The 25,935-nt window shown below is 42.8% G+C and overlaps 1 protein-coding gene across 1 annotated transcript in view; it reads left to right on the top strand.

The window, feature by feature from the left end:
* Positions 1 to 25,935, top strand: part of hip1rb (huntingtin interacting protein 1 related b) — a 135,363-nt gene that overhangs the window by 48,664 nt on the left and 60,764 nt on the right. Inside the window, exons 4-7 of the mRNA XM_068005760.1 lie at positions 810 to 866; positions 10,396 to 10,476; positions 14,122 to 14,198; positions 21,238 to 21,299. Of these exons, the coding sequence (XP_067861861.1) occupies positions 810 to 866; positions 10,396 to 10,476; positions 14,122 to 14,198; positions 21,238 to 21,299 (277 nt within the window). The remainder of the gene's footprint in view (positions 1 to 809; positions 867 to 10,395; positions 10,477 to 14,121; positions 14,199 to 21,237; positions 21,300 to 25,935) is intronic.

The following is a 25,935-nucleotide window of genomic DNA, read 5'->3' as shown; positions in this document are numbered from 1 at the left end:
CACGTGGGAGCTGATTTTTACTGGATCCCAAGACTAGAGGTCAGAGGTATGGGAAACATAGTTGTCCAACGGGGTGTGATGGCATGCTTGACAACTTAAAGAAAAAAGTTAATGCGATGCTCAAAGGTTGAAGTCTCCTCTTGAACTTTGCTTTCCTGGAGCCCCACTGCTAATATAAAAATATCTATATGCTCCTGAATAAATTAGGGGAACAAACTCGTTCCCACACTTTTAAAACACGATCGGGCCACTTTAAAAAATGCCCCAGTGAAAACTACTTGTATGGAAATCTGACTAGTGGATACTGTGTGCAAGAATGCCCCTGCTTAATGTCAAAGTGTCTAATTTACAATATTTTGTGTTTTGTGCACAATTAAGACATTCCTTGTCAAGCAAGGAGAATATTTCATAATAATTATTTGGAACATTTAATGGAGGCAGCACTTCACACTGAAATTACCTACTCATTCGCTTAACTGCTACTTCAAGCCTTGCCCAGTTTCAAGATTGATAGTATTTACAGTTTATCCAGAAGTGCATATCCTGATTTCGAAGACTGACGAGAGTGAGTTAGACTTTGCACATTCTGAAAACTGAGGCATCTATTGCAGCTTGGGTCAACAAGCGGGAGTGCTGTCCTCTGCTATGAATTGAACCTGCAGGTGTAGGGATGCAGGATTCTTCCCTGTTTCTCTGAAAGCCAGTCCAGTTTCTTAGAGTTTTATGTTTTGCTTGATATTCTTACTGTTTCAAATTTTCAATATAAATGACTCTTTGTGTCACAAAAATCTGCTTCTACTTATTTCTAGGTTCTGCACGACTGCACCAGGCATAAAAGTAATATCCGTGAAATGGGAAATTTATGGGTAAGATAAGTCTTGAAAATTGTGACATTCTAATTAACAAAGGTGAGACCTGAAATAGTTTAGAAATGCATGAATGTTTTTAGTTCTTCTGCAGTTTCCATTACTTACGTGAGCATGAGAATTTCTAATGATAAATGTTGACATGCAAGTTTGACAAAATGTGCCAATAGGTTTTGTAGGGGGGAAGTGCTTGTAGACGTAAGATTTTTAATATATTGCTAGTTGATCCCCTGTGGCTTTGTACATGAAGAGTCAAGACAAAGTGTAGTCTTCATATAAAGTAAGGTTAGAGGAGTGGGGGAATAATTGGACCAGGCTGTGCAGGTGTAATTCAGTCTTCATTTTGAAGTCGTACACTTTGTCTTTATTTTTCTCTTTCCATTATAAATTCCTATGTCTACATTTATAATGGAAACTACCTATGTACACTTGTCTCGCTGTAGGTACACCTCCTCCCAGTAGTGGCAAGGGGATGAGGGTGTAACGACACCAAGACAATTTTAGATAGGCAGTTTCATTTGGGAGGAGTGTTTAATTATAGTCTGACAAGTTTTACACAGGCAGTTTCAATTATGAATATGGACATAGGAATTTATAATGGAACAGTTGACAGGTCACTGAGGACACCACCCAACATGTTGTGTGGCACTATCACCTTGCTAAATGGGATAGATTCAGAACAGATCTAGCAGCTCAAAACTGGGCATCCATGAGGCGCGGTGGGCCAGCAGCAGCAGAATTGTATTCCAGCACAATCTGTAACCTCATGGCCCAGCATATTCCACACTCTACCATTACCAACAAGCCAGGGGATCAACCCTGGTTCAATGAGGAGTGTAGAAGAGGAACAGCACCAGGTGCACCTAAAAATGAGGTGCCAAACTGGTGAAGCTACAACTCAGGACTACATGCATGCTGAAGAGCGGAAGCAACATACTATAGACAGAGCTAAGCAATTCCACAACCAACGGATCAGATCAAAGCTCTGCAGTCCTGCCACATCCAGTCGTGAATGATGGTGGACAATTAAACAACCAACAGGAGGAGGAGGCTCTGTAAACATCCCCATCCTCAGTGAGTGCAAAAGACAAGGCTGAAGCATTTGCAACCATCTTCAGCCAGAAGTGCCGAGTGGATGATCCATCGTGGCCTCCTCCCAATATCCCCACCACCACGGAAGCCAGTCTTCAGCCAATTCAGTTCATTCCACGTGATATCAAGAAACGGCTGAGTGCACTGGATACAGCAAAGGCTATGGGCCCCAATAACATCCCGGCTGTAGTGCTGAAGACTTGTGCTCCAGAACCAGTTGCGCCTCTAGCCAAACTGTTCCAGTACAGCTACAACACTGGCATCTACCCGACAATGTGGAAAATTGCCCAGGTATGTTCTGTCCACAAAAAGCAGGACAAATCCAATCCGGCCAATTACCGCCCCATCAGCCTACTCTCAATCATCAGCAAAGTGATGGAAGGTGTCGTCGACAGTGCTATCAAGCGGCACTTACTCACCAATTACCCACTCACCGATGCTCAGTTTGGGTTCCACCAGGACCACTCGGCTCCAGACCCCATTACAGCCTTGGTCCAAACATGGACAAAAGTGCTGAATTCCAGAGGTGAGGTGAGAGTGATTGCCCTTGATGTCAAGGCAGCATTTGACCGAGTGTGGCACCAAGGAGCCCGAGTAAAATTGAAGTCAATGGGAATCGGGGAAAACTCTCCAGTGGCTGGAGTCATACCTAGCACAAAAGAAGATGGTAGTGGTTGTTGGAGGCCAATCATCTCAGCCCCAGGACATTACTGCAGGTCCTCAGGGCAGTGTCCTAGGCCCAACCATCTTCAGCTGCTTAATCAATGACCTTCCCTCCAACATAAGGTCAGAAATGGGGATGTTTGCTGATGATTGCACTGTGTTCAGTTCCATTCGCAACCCCTCAGATAATGAAGTAGTCCGTGCTCGCATGCAGTAAGACCTGGACAACATCCAGGTTTGGGCTGATAAGTGGCAAGTAACATTCGCGCCAGACAAGTGCCAGGCAATGACCATCTCCAACAAGAGAGAGTCTAACCACCTCCCCTTGACATTCAACGGCATTACCATCGCTGAATCCCCCACCATCAACATCCTGGGGGTCACCATTGACCAGAAACTTAACTGGACCAGCCATATAAATACTGTGGTTACAAGAGCAGGTCAGAGGCTGGATATTCTGCGGCGAGTGACTCACCTACCGACTCCCCAAAGCCTTTCCACCATCTACAAGGCACAAGTCAGGAGTGCGATGGAATACTCTCCACTTGCCTGGATGAGTGCAGCTCCAACACCATTCAAGAAGCTTGACACCATCCAGGACAAAGCAGCCCGCTTGATTGGCACCTCATCGACCATCCTAAACATTCATTCCCTTCACCATCGGTGCACTGTGGCTGCAGTGTGTACCATCCACAGGATGCACAGCAGCAACTCACCAAGGCTTCTTCGACAGCACCTCCCAAACCTGCGACCTCTACCACCTAGAAGGACAAGAGCAGCAGGAACATGGGAACACCACCTGCACGTTCCCCTCCAAGTCATACACCATCCCGATGTGGAAATATATCGCCGTTCCTTCATTGTCGCTGGGTCAAAATCCTGGAACTCCCTTCCTAACAGCACTGTGGGAGAACCTTCACCACACGGACTGCAGCAGTTCAAGAAGGCGGCTCACCACCACCTTCTCGAGGGCAATTAGGGGTGGGCAATAAATGCCGGCCTCACCAGCAACGCCCACATCCCATGAACGAATAAAAAAAAAAGTGCACGCAGAAATAAATTTATTAATATATTATAGATAGAAAGATATGAGGATGAGCCCATGGGGTTTTGATAAGGATTGTAAATATCCATTGGGCTATTTGAACCCACAATAGACATTAACCCATTTCATTCACACCTATTCCAAAGCACATTGCAATAGTTTTTTCTTATCAAAAGCAAATAGCCTTCTTCCCACAGCGTGTCCTGATGGGATTAGAAGAAGCATTCTTGTAGATCATCGCTTAATAACTTTGCAATCAAGGTATTAGCAAGTCAGAATACTTTGTCCCCTCCAAAGAGGCCCTGTGACAGTAAACTATATGGGCATGATTTTGACCCCGAGCCGGGAAGGGGTTAGGGGGTCAAATTGCGGACAGCAAACCCGGAAGTACGGGTTTCCCAAAAGTTCTTACGATTTTGACTTCAGGACGTCTTTCATTTTTTAAAATCGGTTTGCCGTCCGACTGGCCGGCCTGATTGACAGGCTGGTTTCAATCGGATGGGGGAGCATCCAGGGAGAGGACATGTTCAGGTAAGTCTTTGGTGTATTGATTGGGGGGGGGTGGGTGGGCATGGGTTGGTACATGGGCATGGGTTGGTACAGGGCCATGGGTTGGCATGGGGGACACCGGTGGACATAGGGGTCACGGGGGGAGTCAGTTATGGGGAGGTGGAATCGGGGGTCAGTCACGGAGGGAGTGTCGGAATTGGGGGTCAGTCACGGGCATCTGCGATAGTTGGGGGGGAATCGGGGGTCATCGCAGGAGTCAGAGATCCGGGGGGTCTGCACTCTGGGGGGGGTTCGGAGATCAGGGGGGGAGGAGGTCGGAGATCGAGGGGGTCCGCGATCATTGTGGGGGGGGGGGGTTGGAGATCGGGGTGGGGGGGCATGATCGTTGGGTGGTCGCTGCAGGTAGGCTTGTTGGGCCTGGGGAAAGCACTCCTGCTCCTCCGGGCCCACAAGCTGTGCTCGAAAGGCACTTACCTGTTAGTTTTGGGCCCTCTTATCTTCGTTCACGTGGCGTAAAAGAGAAGGCCCGGGAATCCCAGCTCCCAGGGGTTGAAATTGGAAACTCTGGAAAAATGGAGGCCCGCAGCCTCCATGAAAGGTTTTAATCACCAACCCGCCTCCTGGGAGTGGGTTGGTCACCTAGCCCGCGTACTGCCCCGATGAAAACCGGAAGTCGGTGGGTTGGAGGCGGATCCGAAATGGTTGCAATTTTGAATGCCCCCTGGCCCCAATCCATCCGTTTCTCCCTTTTAAAATCATGCCCTATGTCTCATTTCCGAGAAAATATGTTGTTAGTAACAGTGTAACCTCCATTTTGAATGTGGAGTTTACAATTGCTATTTAAAAACAGCGAAAACAAGAGAAACCATGAACAGAAATTCCATTCATGTCATTTTTAGTTGTCTATGCAGCTAGCTTTATATTAGATAAGCTATTTTTGCAGGTTACTCACCCTAAGACAAAATTACTGAATTATTTATTAAATACATATACAAATAGAACCATAGAGGTTTCCAGCACAAAGGGAAGCCTTTCGGCCCATTGTATCTGTGCCAGCTATATGTTAGAGTAATGCAGAACTAATCCCACTGCTCTGCCGCCCCCCCCCCCCCCCCCACCCCATTGCCGTGCATCTTCGTCTGCTTCAAATATTTATCCAATTTTCCCTTAAAAAGTGCAATTGTCTTTTCCCCAACCACTCCCTATGGGGAAGTATTCCATGCTCCAGTGACCCTCTGTATAAAGAACTTTCTCCTGATCTCTCGCCTCATGATCTGTGTAAGGAATCTTACAACACCAGGTTATAGTCCAACTGTTTTATTTGAAAATCACCAGCTTTTGGAGGCTTTCTCCTTCGTCAGGTGAGTGTGGGATCTGTGATCTCATGATCTGTGACAACCCCTCATTTCTGACTGCCCAACCAAAGGAAGTAGTCTTTCCCTATTCACTCTATCAAAACCTGTCAGAATTTTTAAAAACCTCAATTAAGTCTCCTCTTAGCCTTATTTGCTCCAGGGGAAATAGACCTAGTATCTCAAGTCTCTCTGCATAACTTTAGTTTCTCATCCCTGGTATCATCCTGGTGAATCTGTTCAGTTTGCCCCTAACAATTTGGGGCACTCGAAACGGAACACAGTACTGTAACTGTGACCTAATCAACACTTTGTACAAATCTATCATTACTTCTTTACTCTTGTACTCTTTGCCCCATTTATATAATCCTAAATATTGTTTGCCCTTTTTTATGGCTTCATCTACCTGCACTCACACTTTCAGGGAATTATGTAATTGAACCCCTAAGCCCCTCTGTTAATCCCAACCCTTCAATGTCCTTTCACTTGAGTGCGTGCTCCCATTCCTTGCTTTTCCTCTCAAAATGTATTACCTCACACTTGCCAACAATAAATTGCATCTTCCACCATTCTGCTACCCGATGTCTTCCTGAAGTCTTTTTCCACCTATCACAATTGTTAAGTGTATTTATGGGCTGAAACCAAAAGTATAAAAACACTCAAAATAGCCAGTCTCATTATCACAGGCATAATTTTACACTTTGTTTTAATTTTCTCACCACTTTTCTCCCCTGCTTTCTGAATGCATTGTGTCTTTGCTGGGGTACAGCTGTGTGGCTGCTGGGTCACCGCCCCCTCCCCCGAACCTCGTTCAAGTGGCCATTATTCATGTGCGATTCTTGACGGTGAATGTCGGCACGTTAGTCAACCTTGGGGTGTGAGAGCCTAGCCCAAACCTGTCCTTGTCCAATGCCCAGTACCAGCAGGTATCCCTGGCTGATCTCCAATGACACCCCAGCTGAGATCAGCTAATTTAGCACTCCCTGCAGACCAGGAACTGAACCAGAACCTTCTTGTTTGGTATGACTCAGCTATTCACTGGATAAATTCAGGTTCTGATTTGTTTTTTTAAAAAGAGTTCATTTTGCTCGAATATCCCCTATCACAGCCATTCAATCTTACAAAGTAACCATTATCCAATTGCCTTACATCTGAGAGCTTTTATTCCATACAGGAGCTTCCTAAAGTGAAAGATGTCATGCTCTGGATCAATAGTAATAAAGGAAATATAGTTCTCGATGGGCAAGATTTTAAATTAGGTAATTGATTTATGGTATCAATGTTCTGCAATATTTAAATTAAATGTGAAAACAGCTACATAAAGTAATTTTAGGACTAACTCATTTTAAATGAACTGTGTGACCTTTCCAATCCCCTCCAATTTCCCCCCACCCTCTTCTGAAGGTATGGTGAGGTACAGTTACACAGTTGTTACCCTTCCTGTAATACCTCACCAGAGTGGCAGTTTCCATGTCCAGTATTCATCTATGGGGGCCTCAAATTCTAGGTCCAGTCCTCTCCTCATTCAATAATGACACATGCACACTTTACAGCAAGAGTCACTGGATAAAAATAAGGTTGGGAACTCTGAATTTTCCTTCGTTAGCTCAGAGCCAAAGCCAATTGTAGCACCTCTACAGGCACCCAGGCTGAAGCCAACTAACGATACAAACTGTAGATCGAAACTTGAACCCTTCATGGCCAGTTCCACACCGGGCAGCAAATTTACCAACCGAGCCATCCATTCACAGACTTGAATCACAGTCCAGTTGCAGCAACTTCAAAGCATAGGATAGCACCTCTTCAAAAATGAAAAGAAATATTGAGCAGTATAAGATACAGATTACTGAATTAATACCACTCATAAATAAGGCCACAGACCTTGAACTTTGTTACTTTCAGTTCTTTACGGGAAAATTTAAAACAAACTAAATTCAGCAAGATGCATATCGTCATTGCACAAATATTAGGAAAAACTCCCATCATCCCTATTAAACTGCCACTGACGATGCCATCAATTATCTAACAATTAAGAACAAAACTCTTGTTATAAATTCTCTCTGAGGATATCATTACTGATATGATAGTCTCACTATATCCCAACTTGGCAGATTAATTTAAACTCTATACTGTAATGCATCTCGTTAATGATTTCATATTTGTGTCTGATATTACTTAAAGCAAAATTAATGGTTAGTTTCTAATTGCAGGGCATAGTCACCTGTGACCTTGTTACCAGTAATGAGTCTTAAATAAGTTGTACAGAAAGACTTAGTCATTGTGCAAACCATATTCGCATTTCCAAGAAAATACGTTTTTATAGGAAATCAGCACCTATTTGAACATTTACATCTCAATGTTATTTGCTCTTCCTCTGTTTAAAAAAAATGGACAGTAAAAAGGGCCACGACAACATGTGGCAGAGGAGATTTTGAGCTGGATTTTACTTTGAATTACTGCCTGTTTTGGGTGGTTTTGAGATAGTAAGCAGGGTGGCATCAAGTTGACACTTTAGAAGTGAAAGGCAATGGATGTATATATAGATTAGATCCACCATACCGAATCCCTGCATTTATTGTAAATATAACTTTTTGCCATTTGTAATATTAACATGGAGTCTTTTTTGGTGTCCTGCAATGAAGTGCATCCACCCTCAAGTTTCTCTGTACTGTTATCCAGTCAAGCATGGGGCCTGCAACTCTGCCCCCTTGAGAGGGGCCAACCCAGAGACCTTCCTTTGGCTGGTTACTGGGACATGAACTAGTGATCTGCAATAACACCTTCATTCAATTTACCCTCTCCCCTGAAGTAAAAGACCGCAACCTATGCTCAACACCACTTCTCTCTGCATGGTTCAGGTCAAAAATAAACACTCTCATGGCAAGTAAGTTTAAAAAAAAATAAGTTTAATGGTTATGGATGAATCACCATGGTATACGTATCCTCTCATCGGTTCTGGACTCGTATATAAACTTTCATTGTTCACATACTGGCTGAACACTATTTCAGGGCCAAATAGACTCTTGCAGTACTCGCGACCATCTGTTATTCTATATATAGATATTGAGTCTCCAATGAAGCAGCCACCAAGGAAAAAAATACCTACGTGTTATACCCACATGGGTGCACATCAGGAATGCTGTGAGATTCCGTTCACCCTCCCGTCAACTGAAATTACACTGAGTCAGCCAACACTGTTGATGCAACTGTGCAATAAAGCCAGTGTCAATGGGATGGACGACAGTAAACTCTCCAGAGGAAACCCTGAGTATAATAGTTTTTAATTGTTTTGCTAGCTGAGTTATAGTTTGTCCTATCTACTGTGCAGTCCACAGTATACTGTATGCAGTTAAAAAAAGGATAACGTTGAAAGTTATAAAGAAGCCCCAGCAGTAAAACATTATCCATATAATAGGCAGGAATCAATCTTCAGATCATGAATATCAGACAATTGATCCAAATAGGCACATTTAATTATGTAAATTAGGGTTGCATTTTTATCCATCTATCTGTAATTATTAAAAATCTTATGACTGCCTGCACTTCCTGTCAATGTTTCTTGTTGTAAATTCCAATGTCCACATTTTATAATGTAAATTGCTGTTGTAAATTTGTCACGCTGTAATTTACTCCACCTACCAGTGGAGGTGCTATAGCGCCATCACTGGCTGGAGGGCGGAATTACAATGTAACAAGTTTATATAAGCAATTTCCTTATTAATATGGCAATGGCAATTCATAATGAAAATATAAAAATAGGGCTGGAATGTATAACTTTAAAATGGGGATTGAATTATGTTTGCGTGCCCTGGTCCAATTATCCCCCACTCTCTAACCCTGCTTCATCACCATGGGCGAGCCTCTAGTAGGTTGCAACAGTTGTTAGTATTGTTCAGCCGATCACCTTAATCTGACAGACCAGCTTTCAGAACACGTGCCTGTTCTTCAAGTGAACTAAGAATATGGAAAAGCATATTTGCGTATCAGCAGTTTGTTTTGTCTTGCTGTGAAGCACAGGGATGAATTAAGTTCCATATGCTTGTGTTTATATGATTCTTACAAAGACTGTTTTTCTGTTTTCGCTGAGGAACAAAATTGCATATTCCTTTCTCAGAATTTTTTCATCTCAAGTTCTGTTAGAAGTCAAAGAGACTTCTCTGAGTGGTTTCCTTTGACTAACCCCTTGGAATCTGCCTCCAGACTCGTAAGGCATATTATAATGTTTAATATCTCATCTATATTGCTGGCTTCTGTAAATAATTCCATTTGTGAATACATTCATTCAATAGTTATGAACAAAGCATTTCATGGCTGATCGGATTCATCTTCTGAAGTGATACAAGATGTAGTGCAATCCTACGCGTTATCCGGTAGTAAGTTTATAATAGGAGAGAGAATTGTTTGCCCTGTAGCACACTATATCCCATATACTATACAGATAAGATTAAGTTTCAGATCATAAAGAGTGGATTAGGAACAAGCAAAAATTGGAACATTGATAACTGCTCGTTCACTTTGCACACAAGGCAAAGTGGCAGTAGGACTATCCGAGGCCTTCGGGCATGTGGTAGTTAAAGGGGAAAAATTGTTCATAAACCAAACCCCTTGTATTTATTAGAAATTTGTGGTCACCAATGAGTGAATTAATACAGCGATGGTACAGGATATGGATTAAATATTCTCTTCAGAACTTTCCATTTAAAAAAAGTAGTGTGTAAATTTATAAGTTATTTTATTTAATATGAACATTACTGCTAAAACAAAATAATTGATGTAGATTTTCAAAAGCAAAATGCTATAATGTATCTTTTCCTCCTAGGATTATATATTTCAATTTGGTGATAAAATCTCACTTAAATTCCTCTAGGGTCATATGCATGATCGGTATGGGCAGTTGGCAAGTGTCTACGTCAGACTTCTAAGTACCAAGATGGATTTTCATAAAAAGGTATTTACTCCATTGTACTATTTGACTAACATGCCTTACTTGGGCGTTTTTCTGAAGAGACCTATTCAGATACACTGTTAGAGTCTGAAGACTTCATGCGCATTTCGTGTGCTGGTGTTAATATATCTGAATTACACTTCATACAACACGTAAACAAAAAGGGTGTTAACTAGATCACACCTGGTAATTAGAAAGAACTTGCATTTATATAGTGCCTATTCTGTCCCAAAGCACTTTACATCCAATAGATGACTTTTGAAGCTTAGTCACTATTGTTATGTAGGCAATTGGCATGAAGTACCTGTTGCCAATAGTTGTCTACGGAAAGTAGGATTCCTGCAGACAACTTCTTGAGGATTGAATGTCGTGTGGAGTTGTGAACATTCAGTTTTTAGAACCATTTAAAAATATGCAAAAAAAAAAGCCTTTTTTGTGACCCTAAAGAACAGGAATAAGTAATTAATGTAAAACAAATTGTACTTCGAACTTCAGTGTCACAAAAGCATATTGGAGGGAGAAACAGAAGATTTTATTAAAAATCTTGTGTATAGCAAACACTTACCTGTAAGTGTAAGACTTCCTGTAGCAATTTCCTGTCACGCTTCCTGTCGAGGTTAAAACTTAACTATTTATTATACTTCTGTTAAGTCCTCCCAGCTCCATCTTCATGATAGGTGACATCTTGGTAATGTATCCACATCCCTCCTGCTCCCTCTCCTACTCCTCATCCTCCAACTTCCCCTCCTGCTCATTGCTCCGTCTTGCTGCCAAACATGCAGTTTCACTTATTCAATCACCATAAATTAGTGGCCCTGATAATATATTGTACATTAAACAGCGTATCCTCCAATTTACCATGAGTAAAAAGGGAGATTTTGCACTCTGGATATTAATTTGTCCACATGTTGTATTATTGTGAACTTGAATGATGCTTAAAGAAACAAAGATAGAATTTGCATTTATATACAGCATCTTCCTCAGCCTCAGGACATCCCAAAGCTGTTCACAGATAATGAAGTACTTTTGAAGTGTAGTCACTGTTGTAATGTATGGAAATGTGGCAGTCAATTTGCACGGAGCACGGTCCCACAAACAGCAATGATATAAATGAACAGATAAACTGTTTTCATGATGTTGGTTGAGGGAGAAATATTGGCCAGGGAGAATTCCCTGCTCTTCTTCAATATAATGCCATGGGATCTTTTACGTCCACATAGGAGGGCAGATGGGGCCTTGGTTTAAAGTCTCAATCGAAAGATGGCACCTCTGGCTGTGCAGCTGTCTCTCAGTGCTGCACTGAAGTGTCAGCCTGGATTATGTGCTCAAATCTCTAGAGTGCGGCTTGAACCCATGACCTTTTGACTTAGATGAGAGAGTGCTACCACTGAGCCAAGGCTGACACTTATAAGGGTTTCCCTTATTGCTAGGACAGTTTTTAAAATTATTCAATTTAGTGGTAGTCAGGACAATTTGTGGTTTTCGTGTTCTCTGGAAATGGATTTATTCTACTCGTTTGCACTGTCTCAATAATCAGAGAGATTAGCACCAAATCCAGTAATGAGTGATGCGTAATTGTTCCCTCCAGAACGAAATGTTTTTTCAACCAATTTTCTGCATTCCTCTGCTGAAGATGTTGCCACATTGCTGGGGTATGGTTCCATGGATATTGGCCAGCCTTCTCTACCTCCTCCAGGTGGCGATTCTTTATATGTGAGCCTAGACAGTGAGTGTAGCCGGGTTATTCAACTGCGGAAATGCATTGCAAAAAGGACCAATCGCGTTCTTACCTGATGTTCACACACTCTACGGCTGCTGGATACTGGTCACCAATGGGAATCCTGGCCAATTTTTGAGCCACAGTACAAAGTTATTTAAACATTTAACAGCAATAAAAGTTTATCCTTCATTGTGAAATTCAGAGTGTGCTGGCCATTCCTAATTGTTCTTGCATCATTTAGATGGAATATGGAACTAATGTTGCATTACAATGCAATCTATCAGCAGTTATACAGGAACTACAGAAAACCCAAGGGACCCTCTTATCCTTACACTTACTTGTGTTATCCTGTTGAATTATCCTGTTAAGCTACCAATGATGGAGAGCTTAACACAAACTTCAAAGAAATTCAATACGCTATAAAAGTAAAACTGAAATTGGAGATTGGTTACCCAGTAAGCTAGGTTAGAAGAGGTGAATTTGCACTGTGCGATCATATGTGTAGTGGGATAAGTGCCAAACAGAGGTACAGACATACAGTGCTACGGTTTAGGACAACGCAATGTTTGGATGCACTTACCTCTTGGTGTTGCAAGAACAGTTGTCAGCAGCTGGAGCCAGAGACCCTAAAATAACCATATTTTATTTACTTCCAGATATCTTCTTGTTTCATAATTGCCTAGTGGTAGTGTATGCATTTGTTTTCATTGCAATCTGTGTCGGATCCGATTGCAGTGGCAATTATACATCTCCATTCTCCTGTGGTATAGCAGGGGGGATTCCCTCACTTTCCCAGGCTATCTGAGGAAAGTTGTGCACTGGTCTTCGGTGCCAGTGAAAATCCAAAACTAAAAATTAAAACTTAAATTCTCGGGTTCCACCTCGAGTTATTCCTAACACGTGGGTTATAGAAAGCGAGTTAGCCAATATTTCTGTCTTTGGTCAGAAGTTTCTGACGTTAATTTCCTGATTATAGTACAGTCGATAACTAGTATCTAACAACGTGAATATTTTAAAATGTACCCGAGAAAGATTTAGTAATTGAGCTTTATCTGAAAGATCTGAATTAATGCATTCAAATAGACTGTTGCAGTAATGACTGTTCATGTGATAAATTGTGAAAGCAGAGATTGTGTACATAGATCTGCAGACATAATGACATAAATGACTTAATCAGGCAAGAGCTTACAGGACACAGTTTCATTCCATTCTCACTGAAATCCAGCCCACTGAATTTTAAGACAGATCCAAAGGCCTAGAAATTTGACCACGCAGCGCCTGATTTTTGGGTGCTAAATGGCCTCCTATGCCTTCAATATGGCGAGCAGGGAGTACATGCTAATTACGAGCGGGAAGTGTGCTGCCCGCCATATTGGTGTAGGCAATAGAATTGACATCGAGGGCCCATGCCTGAAACAGGCATTAGGCCCTTTGCATATTCAAATAAGGGGCCCAACATTTGTTCGAAGCCCTCTCTGCAATATTGGGTTGCCCTGAACGCGCCGGGCTGGCTGCGTTCAGGACAGCTATGTCGACATGCGGCCAAACGGGCGGTTCTTAAAGGGACCACTGCAGGCTTCGACCAACAAAGAAAGTGCTTAAAAATATACTTACCTGAATGTGGAGCCGGGAGGAGCTGTAGTGCTTCTCCTGACCCTGCATTAAAACCAGAATAGTGGAGGAGTCATGAAATGGTGTCAGTAAGAGCCACTGACAAAAGCAATAGGCAAAGGCGATTAAAGGAGGTGGGATACAATTTTCTCCATAGTTAGTGCTGAATTTAATTCAGTAACGTGAAGGAAATACATTTCCATTTTTTTTCAGAATTTTAACTAACTTTGGGAGGGAGCGATGCTAGCAGATGTATATCAATACTCAAATGGGGATATTTTCTAATCATTTTTCTTTTCTGCTTTTGCTTTGAACAGCATAAGGAGTTTCCACCAAACCTGGAGGTGACTGATGAAGTGCTGGATAAAGCTTCTGGCACAGATGTAAACAACATGTAAGTCTGACCAACACCAAGGGGTAAATTTTAACCCCACGAACGGGTGGGTTGGGGCGGGTGGAAAGGTAAAAATTGTAAAAAAAAAACCAACACCTGATCCCAACCCGCCCACTCCCAGTTTTAACGGAGGCGGGTCGAGCTCCGGGCGACCAACCCACTTTTAGGTGGTGGGTCAGTCAGTGAAATCTTTTAAGGAGGCTGCTTCCATTTTGAAGGCTTTTTTTATTTTTAACTCCTGGGGGTCGGGATTCCTGGGCCTTCTGCTTCACGCCGCAAGAGAGGAGGTGAGAAGGCCCAGCTCAGCAGGTAAATGCCTTTATTGCACTGCTTGTGGGCCATGAGGAGCAGGAGTGCTTCCTCCAGGCCCAACAAGCCTACCTGCCACGACCGCACAAACGCGATCGGCCGACCGCCTCACGATCTCCGACTTCCCACCCCCCCCCACTATCTCCGACTCCCCCGCCCCCCCCCGCACGATCTCTGACTCCTCCCCCCCACGATCTCTGACTCCTCCCCCCCACGATCTCTGACTCCTCCCCCCACGATCTCCGACTCCCCCCCCCCCCCCCACGATCTCCGACTCCCCCCCACTATATCCAACCCCTCGTTCTTGATGTCTGACCCATGATGCCAGACCCTGATGACCTCTCCCCTATGACCCCTGACCCCTCCCGATGATTCCCCCCGATGATAGACCTCCCTGATGACTTCCCCCGATGACCGCCCCCCCACTCCGATGACCACCAACCCCCCCAAATCTAAGACATACCTGCTGGCATCCGCTCCCTGGCTGTTCTTCCGTCCGACTGACAGCCAGCCTCTCAATCTGGCTGGCCCGTCGGGCAGGAAACCTACAAAAAAGATGAAAGATGTCCTTGCGTCAAAATCGTAAAAATGTTCGGGAAACCCGTACTTCCAGGTTTCCCGCCAGGAATACCCACCGCACTCTTCCCGGCTCCCAGTTAAAATTTACCCCCAAGTCACAGAATGTATATCTTTTGGTCATGAAGCTATGAATTGGTCTGATGGGGCCCATGTGTTCAGAGGGTAACTCAATCCCTCCAGGATTTGTAAGCTTGTTTCAATTTCAGAGAATTCTTACCTTCCTGAAGGGAGTGAACAGAAGTATATGTGAATCCTCATCAATCACGAATACTTGGCCCAGATATGCTTGAAGGAGCATTTTTGTAAATTTGTAGCATGACGTCATTGTTATATTTTTAACCTCAACCTAGTTAATCTGTTTTGCTAATTCTCAAATTAAATTGTGTGGTTGGAATCCCTTTACGTAGTTTCAATAATGTCCTGAACCGTGAGCAGATCTCGGGTGGTTTATGAACTTTTTATAAATGCTGAGATTAGTTCTTGACCTTGAAATCACGCTCTCATTATTTTTCAAAAAGTAAAATAGTTTGCCAATCTATATTCTACTTTTCCACCTCTTCAGGCTTCCTATGCCACACAGAACACTCTAACTAGAAGGAAAAAGAGGTTCTCCCAGTCATCTGCAGTGCTACTCTATAAACTAACAAGGGAACATGGAAGAGCTGCCTGGAGTGACCTGGTCACTGGGATAACTTTGTGCTTCCCTTAAAAGTAGTACCATGGGATCATTAATACCCACCTGAATCATGAGAACAGGCAAGCGAGGCCTTGACACTGTCTCAGCCGAAGGGCAGCACCTTCATAAATGTAACACTCTCTCAGTACTGCGCTAGAGTGCCAGCTTAAGATTGTGAGCTGAATTCCCGATTATAGGGCTTCAACTCACTACCTTCTGATTCAGAAGTGAGAGTGCTACCAGCTGAGCCATATACTATATAGTGTGAGCTCCATATTACCCGTTTTGTATTGGAGAGTTAGATGAAGGAAATTCAGGTTGTAGACTTTCAGTTGATTGATCCTATTTTATGTTTTAACGTGTCTGCATTGCTGTTTTGGCTGGTGCGTGCTCCCTGTAAATTCCTGCGTGGGTTCTGCAAATATCGTTAGTACAGTGGAGTATCAGGAGGAGAATGTGCACTTGTTTGCACTGTGCTGCCTCCAAATTTATTTCATGTGAAGCTTACTCCATTCTAATGCAGCACTCATCCAGTTTATACTGTGCAACAAGAGGTGGTTTGGATGCCAAATATGCTTTAATAGAAGTAGAAGAGTGAAAGATGCTTATTATTTTATCTTCACACACATGGCTATACTTCCTTCTGGTTTCTAATGCAAGTGAAAAAGTCAGTGCATGTATAAAATTAGGAAACTTATTTGTTCACATTAGCGACCAGAGGAAAATACACCCACCCAAAGTGTTTTGAGTCCTGGGATCAACCTTATCATTATTCTTTGTACTTTCTGTAGAGCATTGTTCTCTTTTTGGAGGTAAGTTAACGAGAACTGGATGCAATTTTCTAAGTGAGTGAGCTGACAAATGATGCCATTAACATCGCCTGCTTGAACCTGCACTCTATGCTTCTCTTGATGTGTCCTAATACTCTGTTGATTAGTATCTCGCAGTGAATGGATATTTTCAAGGACCAGTCAATAATACTTCAGATATTTTCCTACTGCACAATAACTACCCTATATTGAGATCATGAATATCATGCCTAAATGTGATATTTATCATTGTACGCACTAAAGGTGGTTTCACATTAAGGGAGTGCTGTCACAGCAGGTGTGTGGTAATTCTGCAGTAAATAGCACTCGAATATAAAGGATATGACGTTCAGACATCTGATGGCATTGAAAACCCACATTCTTGTGGGTCTCGTGAGCTGTTGCTAGATCCTACTTAAAACAAAAAGTATCTCCCTTTTGGAATTGAATTCCTGAGTCTCTGGTCTCCTGATTGAGCAGCAATAGGAGGACAGTAGCTCACGGATTGCAGGACTCCACTTAAAACTGTTTCCCCTGGACACTCTTGACATTGTAAAAATAACATTTGGTCGGTCTTTGCTCCAAGTACTGAGTCTTGTTAGTTCTAATGGACTCGGCTCCACTTAGTACAATTGGTGTAAAATTTATAAATATTAATGTTGATCTCTTGATTATTCATAAAGATAGTGAGATAGCACAGGACCAAGTTCAGACCATGTGAACTCTGCTCGTCATTCTTTCCCACCACAACCCATGGCCTTGTATCACAACCTTGTTTTTTCTGGATTAGTAACTGGATGATTAGTTGGTTCCATTTTTATTTCATGAACCATTGCTGCAACGGAAAGTGTTCTGTGAAAACCCTTTCTGAAACTAAGGTACTTTTACATTGAGTGCAGCTGTTGAAGGAAGATGCAGTCTTTGTGTTGACTTCATAAAACAGTGGAAACAAGCATGGCTCTTTGATCCTGATGGCATTGTGGACCCATGAAAATGTGGATCTATGGTCCTGCCATTGGAATAAAGGAGCTGGTTTTAGCAACATAAATGCAGTGAGTATATTGCGTTTGCAGTCTATGGGGCTTTGTATTAAAGGAGTACATTCCCACGAGGGGAAAGGTAGGGCAATTAAAGCCAGAGCTCCTTGGATGACAGAAGAGATAGAGTAAGATGAAGCAGAGAAAAGGGGTGTATGACAGATGTCGGGTTGATAATACAAGTGAGAACCAGGGTGAATATAGAAAGTTCAGAGGGGAAGTGGAAAAGGAAATAAGAGGGGCAAGGAGAGAGTATGAGAATAGACTGGTGGCAAACATAAAAGGGAATCCAAAAGTCTTCTATAGGCATGTAAACAGTAAATGGGTAGTAAGAGGAGGGGTGGGGCCGATCAGAGACCAAAAAGGAGATCTACTCATGGAGGCAGAGGGCATGGACGAGGTACTAAATGAGTACTTTGCATCTGTCTTTACCAAGGAAGAAGATGCTGCCAGAGTCTCAGTAAAGGAAGATGTAGTTGAGGTACTGGATGGGCTAATAATTGATAAAGAAGAGGTACTAGAAAAGCTAGCTGTACTTAAAGTAGATAAGTCACCTGGTCTGAATGGGATGCATCCTAGATTGCTGAGGGAAGTAAGGGTGGAAGTTGCGGAGGTACTGGCCATAATCTTCCAACCGTCCTTTGATACTGGGGTGGTTCCAGAGGACTGGAGAATTGCAAATGTTACACCTTTTTCAAAAAAGGGTGCAAGGATAAACCCAGCAACTACAGGCCAGTCAGTTTAACCTCGGTAGTGGGGAAACTTTTAGAAACGATAATCCGGGACAGAATTAACAGTCACTTGGACAAGTGTGGATTGATTAGAGAAAGCCAGCATGGATTTGTTAAAGGCAATTCGTGTTTAACTAACTGGATAGAGTTTTTTGATGAGGTAGCAGAGAGGGTAGATGGGGGCAATGTGGTTGATGTGGTGTATATGGACTTTCAAATGGCATTTGATAAAGTGCCGCAAAACAGGCTTGTCATCAAGATTGAAGCCCATGGAATAAAGGGGGCAGTAGCAGCATGGATACAAAATTGGCTAAGTAACAGGAAGCGGAGAGTAGTGGTGAATGGTTGTTTTTCGGATTGGAGGGAGGTGTACAGTGGTGTTCCCCAGGGGTCGGTCCTAGGACCACTGCTTTTCTTGATATATATTAATGACTTGAACTTGGGTGTTCAGGGCACAATTTCCAAATTTGCAGATGACTCAAAACTTGGAAGTGTAGTGAACAGTGAGGAGGATAGTGATAGACTTCAAGAGGATATAGACAGGCTGGTGGAATGGCAGACACGTGGCAGATGAAATTTAACGCAGAAAAATGCGAAGTGATACATTTCAGTAGGAAGAACGAGGAGCGGCAATATAAACTAGAGGGCACAATGCTAAAAGGGGTAGAGGAACAGAGAGATCTGGGAGTATATGTGCACAAATCGTTGAAGGTGGCAGGGTAAGTCGAGAAAGTGGTTGAAAATGCATACGGGATATTGGGCTTTATAAATAGAGGCACAGAGTATAAAAGCAAGGAAGTCATCATGAACCTTTATAAAACACTGGTTCAACCACAACTGGAGTATTGTGTCCAGTTCTGGGCACCGCATTTTAGGAAAGATGTGAAGGTCTTAGAGGGGGTGCAGAAAAGATTTACTAGAATTATTCCAGGGATGAGGGACTTTAGTTACGTGGATAGACTGGAGAAGCTGGGGTTGCTGTCCTTGGAACAGAGAAGGTTGAGAGGAGATTTGATAGAGGTATTTAAAACCATGAAGGGTCTAGACAGAGTAGAGAGAAACTACTTTGGAAGGGTCAAGAACCAGAGGACATAGATTTAAGGTGATTGGCAAAAGAACCAAAGGTGACGTGAGGAAAAACTATTTTACGCAGCGAGTGGTTAGGATCTGGAATGCACTGCCAGGGGGCATGATGTAGGCAGATTCAATCTTGGGTTTCGAAAGGGAAAGTACTTGAAAGGAAAAAACTTGTAGGGCTATGGGGATAGGGCGGGGTAGTGGGACTAGCTGGATTTCTCTTCCGTAGAGCCGGCATGGACTCGATGGGCCAAATGGCCTCCTTCTGTGCTGTAACCTTTCTATGATTCTATGATCAGCAGCGCAGAGACATTGCGCTCCCATTACCCAGACTACAGAAGCACCAAATATAAAAGTGTCCATAGTATCCACCATCTGCTAACCTAACAGGCACGTCAAATTAAAGCCATGTCTTCAGTGAAATCTAAGGCATTTGTAAGATGTGAATGATCCTTTATTACTAAAGGCATGCTGACTGTTTTTGGCCTCCATTTTGATTTTTTTTTGTGTGTAAAATTGTGAATTTTTTTTGTAATCTGGATAATGAATTCACTATACTGGAAATGACTATAGTGGTTCAGTGCATAGGTCAGGCTGTCTTCATCAGAAGTCAACTGTATTACAGGTGACTGCCCAACATTAACAAGGATTTCACCAGGCACACGCAACTGTGTTTAATAGATTGGAACAATGGCTCCTTCGATGTCTCACTGGGTTATTTGTGTTGGTTTCCTAGTCTTTGCTGAATACATTGATCTTAGCAGTAGGAATACTAGAATTGGCCTCAGTATCCATGGCCTGGGGTGGGGGGATGGGGGTTGAGAATCAGCCAAGATTCCCGCACCTGTTTACTATCTAGTGATCCCTGCTTGTAAAAGCAGCTATTGAGTGAGGATAGGATAGGGCCTTGGCTATAATAGTCTCCTTTTCCTTTCCCACCCAAACCATGATCAAATGGCCTGGCTGCCGACAGTCACTGCCTAGGGTGGAGAAAAGAATGACAATTTGGGCGAGCTGGAGTGTTGCTATTCCCTGTGTGGAACCATACTTTACTAAGTGTCACGGGTTTCAGGAGGGGAGAAAGTTGAAAAGGGACAAAAAAAAACCTCTTAAAATATAGTGTCAAAAGTGATCTTAAGTAGAGCCCACAGTTGCAGCCCAATAAAGTGAAATTGTCCTACTACAACCTTTGGGATTGGTTGCACATCATCCTCATGCCTAGCAATCTTCATAGAGGGTTAGGCCTGGAACATTAAATTATTGAGATCGTTAATGTCTGTTTTCTACACAGGTGGTCTTTCAGCCAGATTTCTCTGCGCAGAAAGCTCAACAAATGCAGTGCCTTTTTTTTTGCCGAGCAGTGATGTTGAAACTATGATACATATATGCTTTAATTATTTTTAAAATAGTTGTTCTCCTGCACGATTAAACGGTCCTTTTGGAGTAGTGTGCACAGGTTCTGTTTGTCTCTTCCTCAGGTGTAGGATGTTGCAGTGGGGAGTTTGGCTGTCTCTGTGTGTCAGCCTGTGCCAAGTGATGCACGTGAAATAATTTGTGCATGGCTTCAGTGATCAATACTGAATTTTATATTATAGAAGATAAGTTGCTTTCTTTTCGAAATTGGGATTTTATTTTTATTTTATTTGGGTGTGTTGGCCTCTGGGTGGGCCGAGCCCTCAGCCATATTGTTTCTGTTGTTGATAATCAATTTTCTGCCATGACTCTGGTTCATAATAATTAGATAAACTCGGAAAAGTTGCCATTCGTTTTAATTTGTTTTGTTGTCGACCCAATGTTTAAAAAAAACTTTTTTTTTTGCAGCTTCCAGCTTACGGTGGAGATGTTTGATTATTTGGACTGTGAGCTGAAAGTTGCTGAAGCGGGTAAGTTTTTTCCAGAAGCACACTTTTACTACACCACTTGGCTGGAATGTTAATTCAGAAAATGATCTCTGGAAGGGCTGAAAAAAAGGGTTTTTGGAAAATGTTGTGAAACTAATAGTTTGAGCTTTCAAAGGAAAATCAGTCAGATATCACTTTGCCTGTGAGAGCACTAGTGTGCCTTGTGGTCCTGACCCGACCTTCAGCATTGCACATTAGAATAAAACTGTTTTTTAAAAAAAAAATTAAATAGCATGTTTGTATTATCGTAGCTGCTTATCTGCAATTTTCAGCTCTATAAAACTCGGGTAAGATCATTTCAATGTATTCTGAGGTCCTTTTATATTAACATTCAATGAAGACCTAAAGAAGATTGGCTCCCCTTTGAATCAGTGGGAAAATATATAGATTGTGTGGCACTGAATCAAGTAGAACAAAAAGGTGCCAGGTTCCTTCATTATATATGCTGAGTTAGTTGATCTCAACCAGGCAGACGCAGGGGCACTGCAAACAACTGGCTTCTCTGCCTTTAGACTAGGCAGGGCGGGAAAAACTAGATAGCATATCTACTCCTGCTCACTGTCCAGTTATCCCCAACTGGAAAGAACATGTGTGGGATGTTGAATGAGAGCAGGACTGGGCTTGGCTGTAATTCCCACAGTTGAATAGACTATTCGTCCAGCTGAAGGAGCAGTCCACGACCAAGTGTTGCCGACTGGCACACTCCAAGGTGCAGGAGTACGTGCTGCGGGACGCACTGAGGCGAGGTACGATCTACACAGAGGCTCTATGGGGAAAAGGCCACCGTGTAAGGCCAGCCCACCTTGTATTGTACACCACGAGTCATAAGAAATAATGTGGTTGAATTGTAATAAGAGATTGCTTTGTGTGCGATCTGTAGTGTTTTGGTTTGAATTGTACTGGTTTTTGAATTGTGATATTTACATTGAACTGTGTGTGTCCTTAAATTCTATGAAATGAAGTATATTTTGAAATTTTAAAAGAAGCATGCGTGAGGATGGTCACTTGTATGAGGTGCTGGAGGGCTGCTGGTGCATGTAGAACTGTACCTTCGCATGACCCATTGTCTTCAGGCAAGAAGAACATTGGGAGAAAGAAAGAAAATCAGTGTGAGCCACTACATGACATCATGTAGTAAGCTGTATTGATAGGAACATGGAAACTAGTTTAGACTTGCATAGATATTTAAATATGTAGATGTTGGACAACATTCTTTTCATCTTTCTTCTAACCTTCCTCTTTACCAGTGATAGACCTGACCTGTGTAGGTGAGGGAGGGTATAGTTAGGGGGAACAGGTGGGAGAGTGCTACCACTGAGACAAGCTGACATTGGCTGTCAGCTTGCAAAAGTGCAAAATCAAGTTACATTCACAGACCATGGGGTTGATTTTTCAACCTGCCGATCCCCAAAACTGGTTTTACACACAGGTGGCAAGTTGAAAATCTGCACCCGTATGTAGGAAAGCACGAGTCCGATTCATGTTCACAGCCAGTACGTGGAAGGATGTGAAACCAACTCACGTTCACAGCCTGAATGTGAGAAAGTCTGAATCCGACCTCCATTAGTAGCTCATACAAAGGAAAATGTGAATCTGACTTGTGTTTACAGGTGTACGTAGGAAAGGGTAAACTTTGAATATCTTCTTGTTCCTGACTTGAGAGTGGACTAAACTTACACTCAGGAACACAAAATGACATTTTGTAGTTTTTTTTTGCCAGGAGCAGATGTCCTTTGGTAGGCAGTGTAAAGGTTAAGAGTTTTTCAAATGGATTTGGCGTGTTTCTACAATGGTTACATTCCATAATACCAGAATTCTGTGCTGTGTATGTGTTTGGAGGGGGTGGGGAGTGGAGGGGAGGGTAGTTTAAATTAAACACCAAAATAATTTTTAAATCCTTGTGCATCAATTCCATAAGAAAAATGAAAATTCTGTTGAGATAACACTGAAATGAATCTGGCTCCCCTACAGGCTAAGTGGGTAAATTTACTTCCCCCTACCTCCAGCCCTACAACCCCCACCCCTAAAGAGTTGTCCTCTGACTCGGGCCTCTTAAATATCTCTCCCTTCCTTCACCTCACCATTGGCAGCCATAACTTCAGATATTTAAGAGCCATGCTTTGGAATTCCCTCCCTTAACACCTCTGCCTATCCACCTCACTCTCCCCCTTTAAGGCCCTCCTTAAAACCTACCTCCTTCTTTGGTACGGCATCTATTTTTGTCTGATTATGCTTCTGTGAAGCACCTTCGAATGTTTCTCTGCATTAAAGGTGTTATATAAACGCAAGTTGTTGTTGTGTAGTCTCAAGTTTGCCCCTCAGTCTGTGCTGCGTTAAAAGTGGGGTGCTGTGATGGGCCTCAATGCCCATGTTAGGGAAGCCCAAAATCATTGCTGAAAAAGCCACAGCAGATGAGGACATGATTGAGTGAGATGCCGCAGGCTGCCCTTGTCTGAGTTATTGACTTCAGACGATGAGGGGTGAAAATTGGAAAATAAAGTGAGTTGTGCTTTAATCGTCAATTGCTCCACCCCTCCCATCATATTGATGAGTCTTTTTCAAGTGAAGAATTTCGGAACTTTTAAAGGACCTACTTACTGCACCGTGTAATGAATCTTCCGTTCCTCTACCATATTTTAATCTCACAGACATCTTGCTTCTAAACATGTCCTCATTACCTGAATGCCTTTGGTGGAGATTCTTGGAATCTAATTCTGGCAGTCTATTTTTATTTTGTTATTCCTAAGAGTATTTTTAAGGCTTGTAGTTTAAAATGGCAATTTTTAAAGGAATAAGAGAACGAGTCACTTTCAGAGAATTGGAGTACCTCAGATTTCTAAAATATTTATTGAACTTGATATCTAAGAATCCACAGTGACTCGTTATTAAAAACTATACAGTTTGGTTGTGTTTTATGGCTGTGCTGAACTCTATAGAGCACTGAAAGTTATTTGGACTGTATCAGCTCAGAAAAATTTGCAGTTTATCCAAAAATATTCCAGTTCAGATGAACTTTTTAATTTAATTTAAATTTAATTTTGAAAATAAATATATTTATATTCAATTTTCTCCTCCTGAATGAGCTATGTTTGGATAGGGTGCAGTTACACAGGCATGACAGCCTCTTGTATCCCACGGTTACACAGGCAGCGGCAGCCTTCTCGTAACCCACGGTTACACAGGCAGCGGCAGCCTTCTCGTAACCCACGGTTACACAGGCAGCGGCAGCCTTCTCGTAACCCACGGTTACACAGGCAGCGGCAGCCTTCTCGTAACCCACGGTTACACAGGCAGTGGCAGCCTTCTCGTATCCCACGGTTACACAGGCAGTGGCAGCCTTCTCGTAACCCACGGTTACACAGGCAGCGGCAGCCTTCTCGTAACCCACGGTTACACAGGCAGCGGCAGCCTTCTCGTAACCCACGGTTACACAGGCAGCGGCAGCCTTCTCGTATCCCACGGTTACACAGGCAGCGGCAGCCTTCTCGTAACCCACGGTTACACAGGCAGCGGCAGCCTTCTCGTATCCCACGGTTACACAGGCAGCGGCAGCCTTCTCGTATCCCACGGTTACACAGGCAGCGGCAGCCTTCTCGTATCCCACGGTTACACAGGCAGCGGCAGCCTTCTCATATCCCACCGTTGCCATTGCCTGTGTAACTGCACCCTATCGAAACAGAGTTCATTCAGGAGGAGAAAATTGGATATAAGTATATTTATTTTCAAAATTAAATTTTAAAAAGTTCATCTGAACTGGAATATTTTTGGATAAACTGCAAATTCATCCTAGCTGGTATCCCACGGTTACAGGTAGCGGCAGCATTCTGGTATCCCACAGTTACACAGGCAGTACCATCCTTCTTGTATCCTATGGTTACGGAGGCAGCCTTCTGGTATCCCATGGTTACACAGGTGATTGCAGCCTTCGTGTATCCCACCCAAGTTGCCGTACTTGATGTATGAACGTGGACAGTGAGTGTCAGCAAGCCATGCAACGAATAAGAGCATCATCGCCCGACACCGATTCTGTGCTCACTTGATAGCCACAGGTGTACATTTCCCAAGAAGGAGTGAGAAACTTGGTTGATTCCCCTCCACTCCCTCCCTCCCTCCCCAGAATGGGAATGCTAATTATTACAAACACATGCTGCTTTTTTCATTAAGAAGCATGCATAGGCAATGGAACATATAACACACAATGTAAGTCTGTGCTCTGCCATTGTGCTTTATGTACATAAGGTCAGTGTCCTACTAGAACTGGTGCTTATTGTCTATTGCTGGAACAGCAGCAACAAAAGCTCATTTTTCTTCTTATCTGGGCAGATATTGTGTGGACAGATTGTGTGCCTTTTAAATATAATTTTTGGTGATTTACTGGAGGTTGTTGATTCTTGGTAGTCTTGGGAGAGGTGTTTGGGGACGTTTATAACAGCTTGTGCATTTGGTTGTTCATTTCACTAATAACCGAACTGTAATAAATCTGAGTGTTTCAGAGTGATCACTGACAACTCTTCTGCTGTGTTCAGCCTTGGCCGTCAACTCCCAACTTTAGTCATTCAACACGTTTTAGTGTCACAATTCACCCGTATCCCAACTGGTGTACAGTTAGTAAAGATCA

Source organism: Heptranchias perlo, chromosome 25, assembly GCF_035084215.1.
Source record: "Heptranchias perlo isolate sHepPer1 chromosome 25, sHepPer1.hap1, whole genome shotgun sequence".
In the NCBI taxonomy this organism is placed as follows: Eukaryota; Metazoa; Chordata; class Chondrichthyes; order Hexanchiformes; family Hexanchidae; genus Heptranchias; species Heptranchias perlo.
Note: the sequence above shows the minus strand (reverse complement) of the source record. Positions and strands in the feature narration are given on the sequence as shown.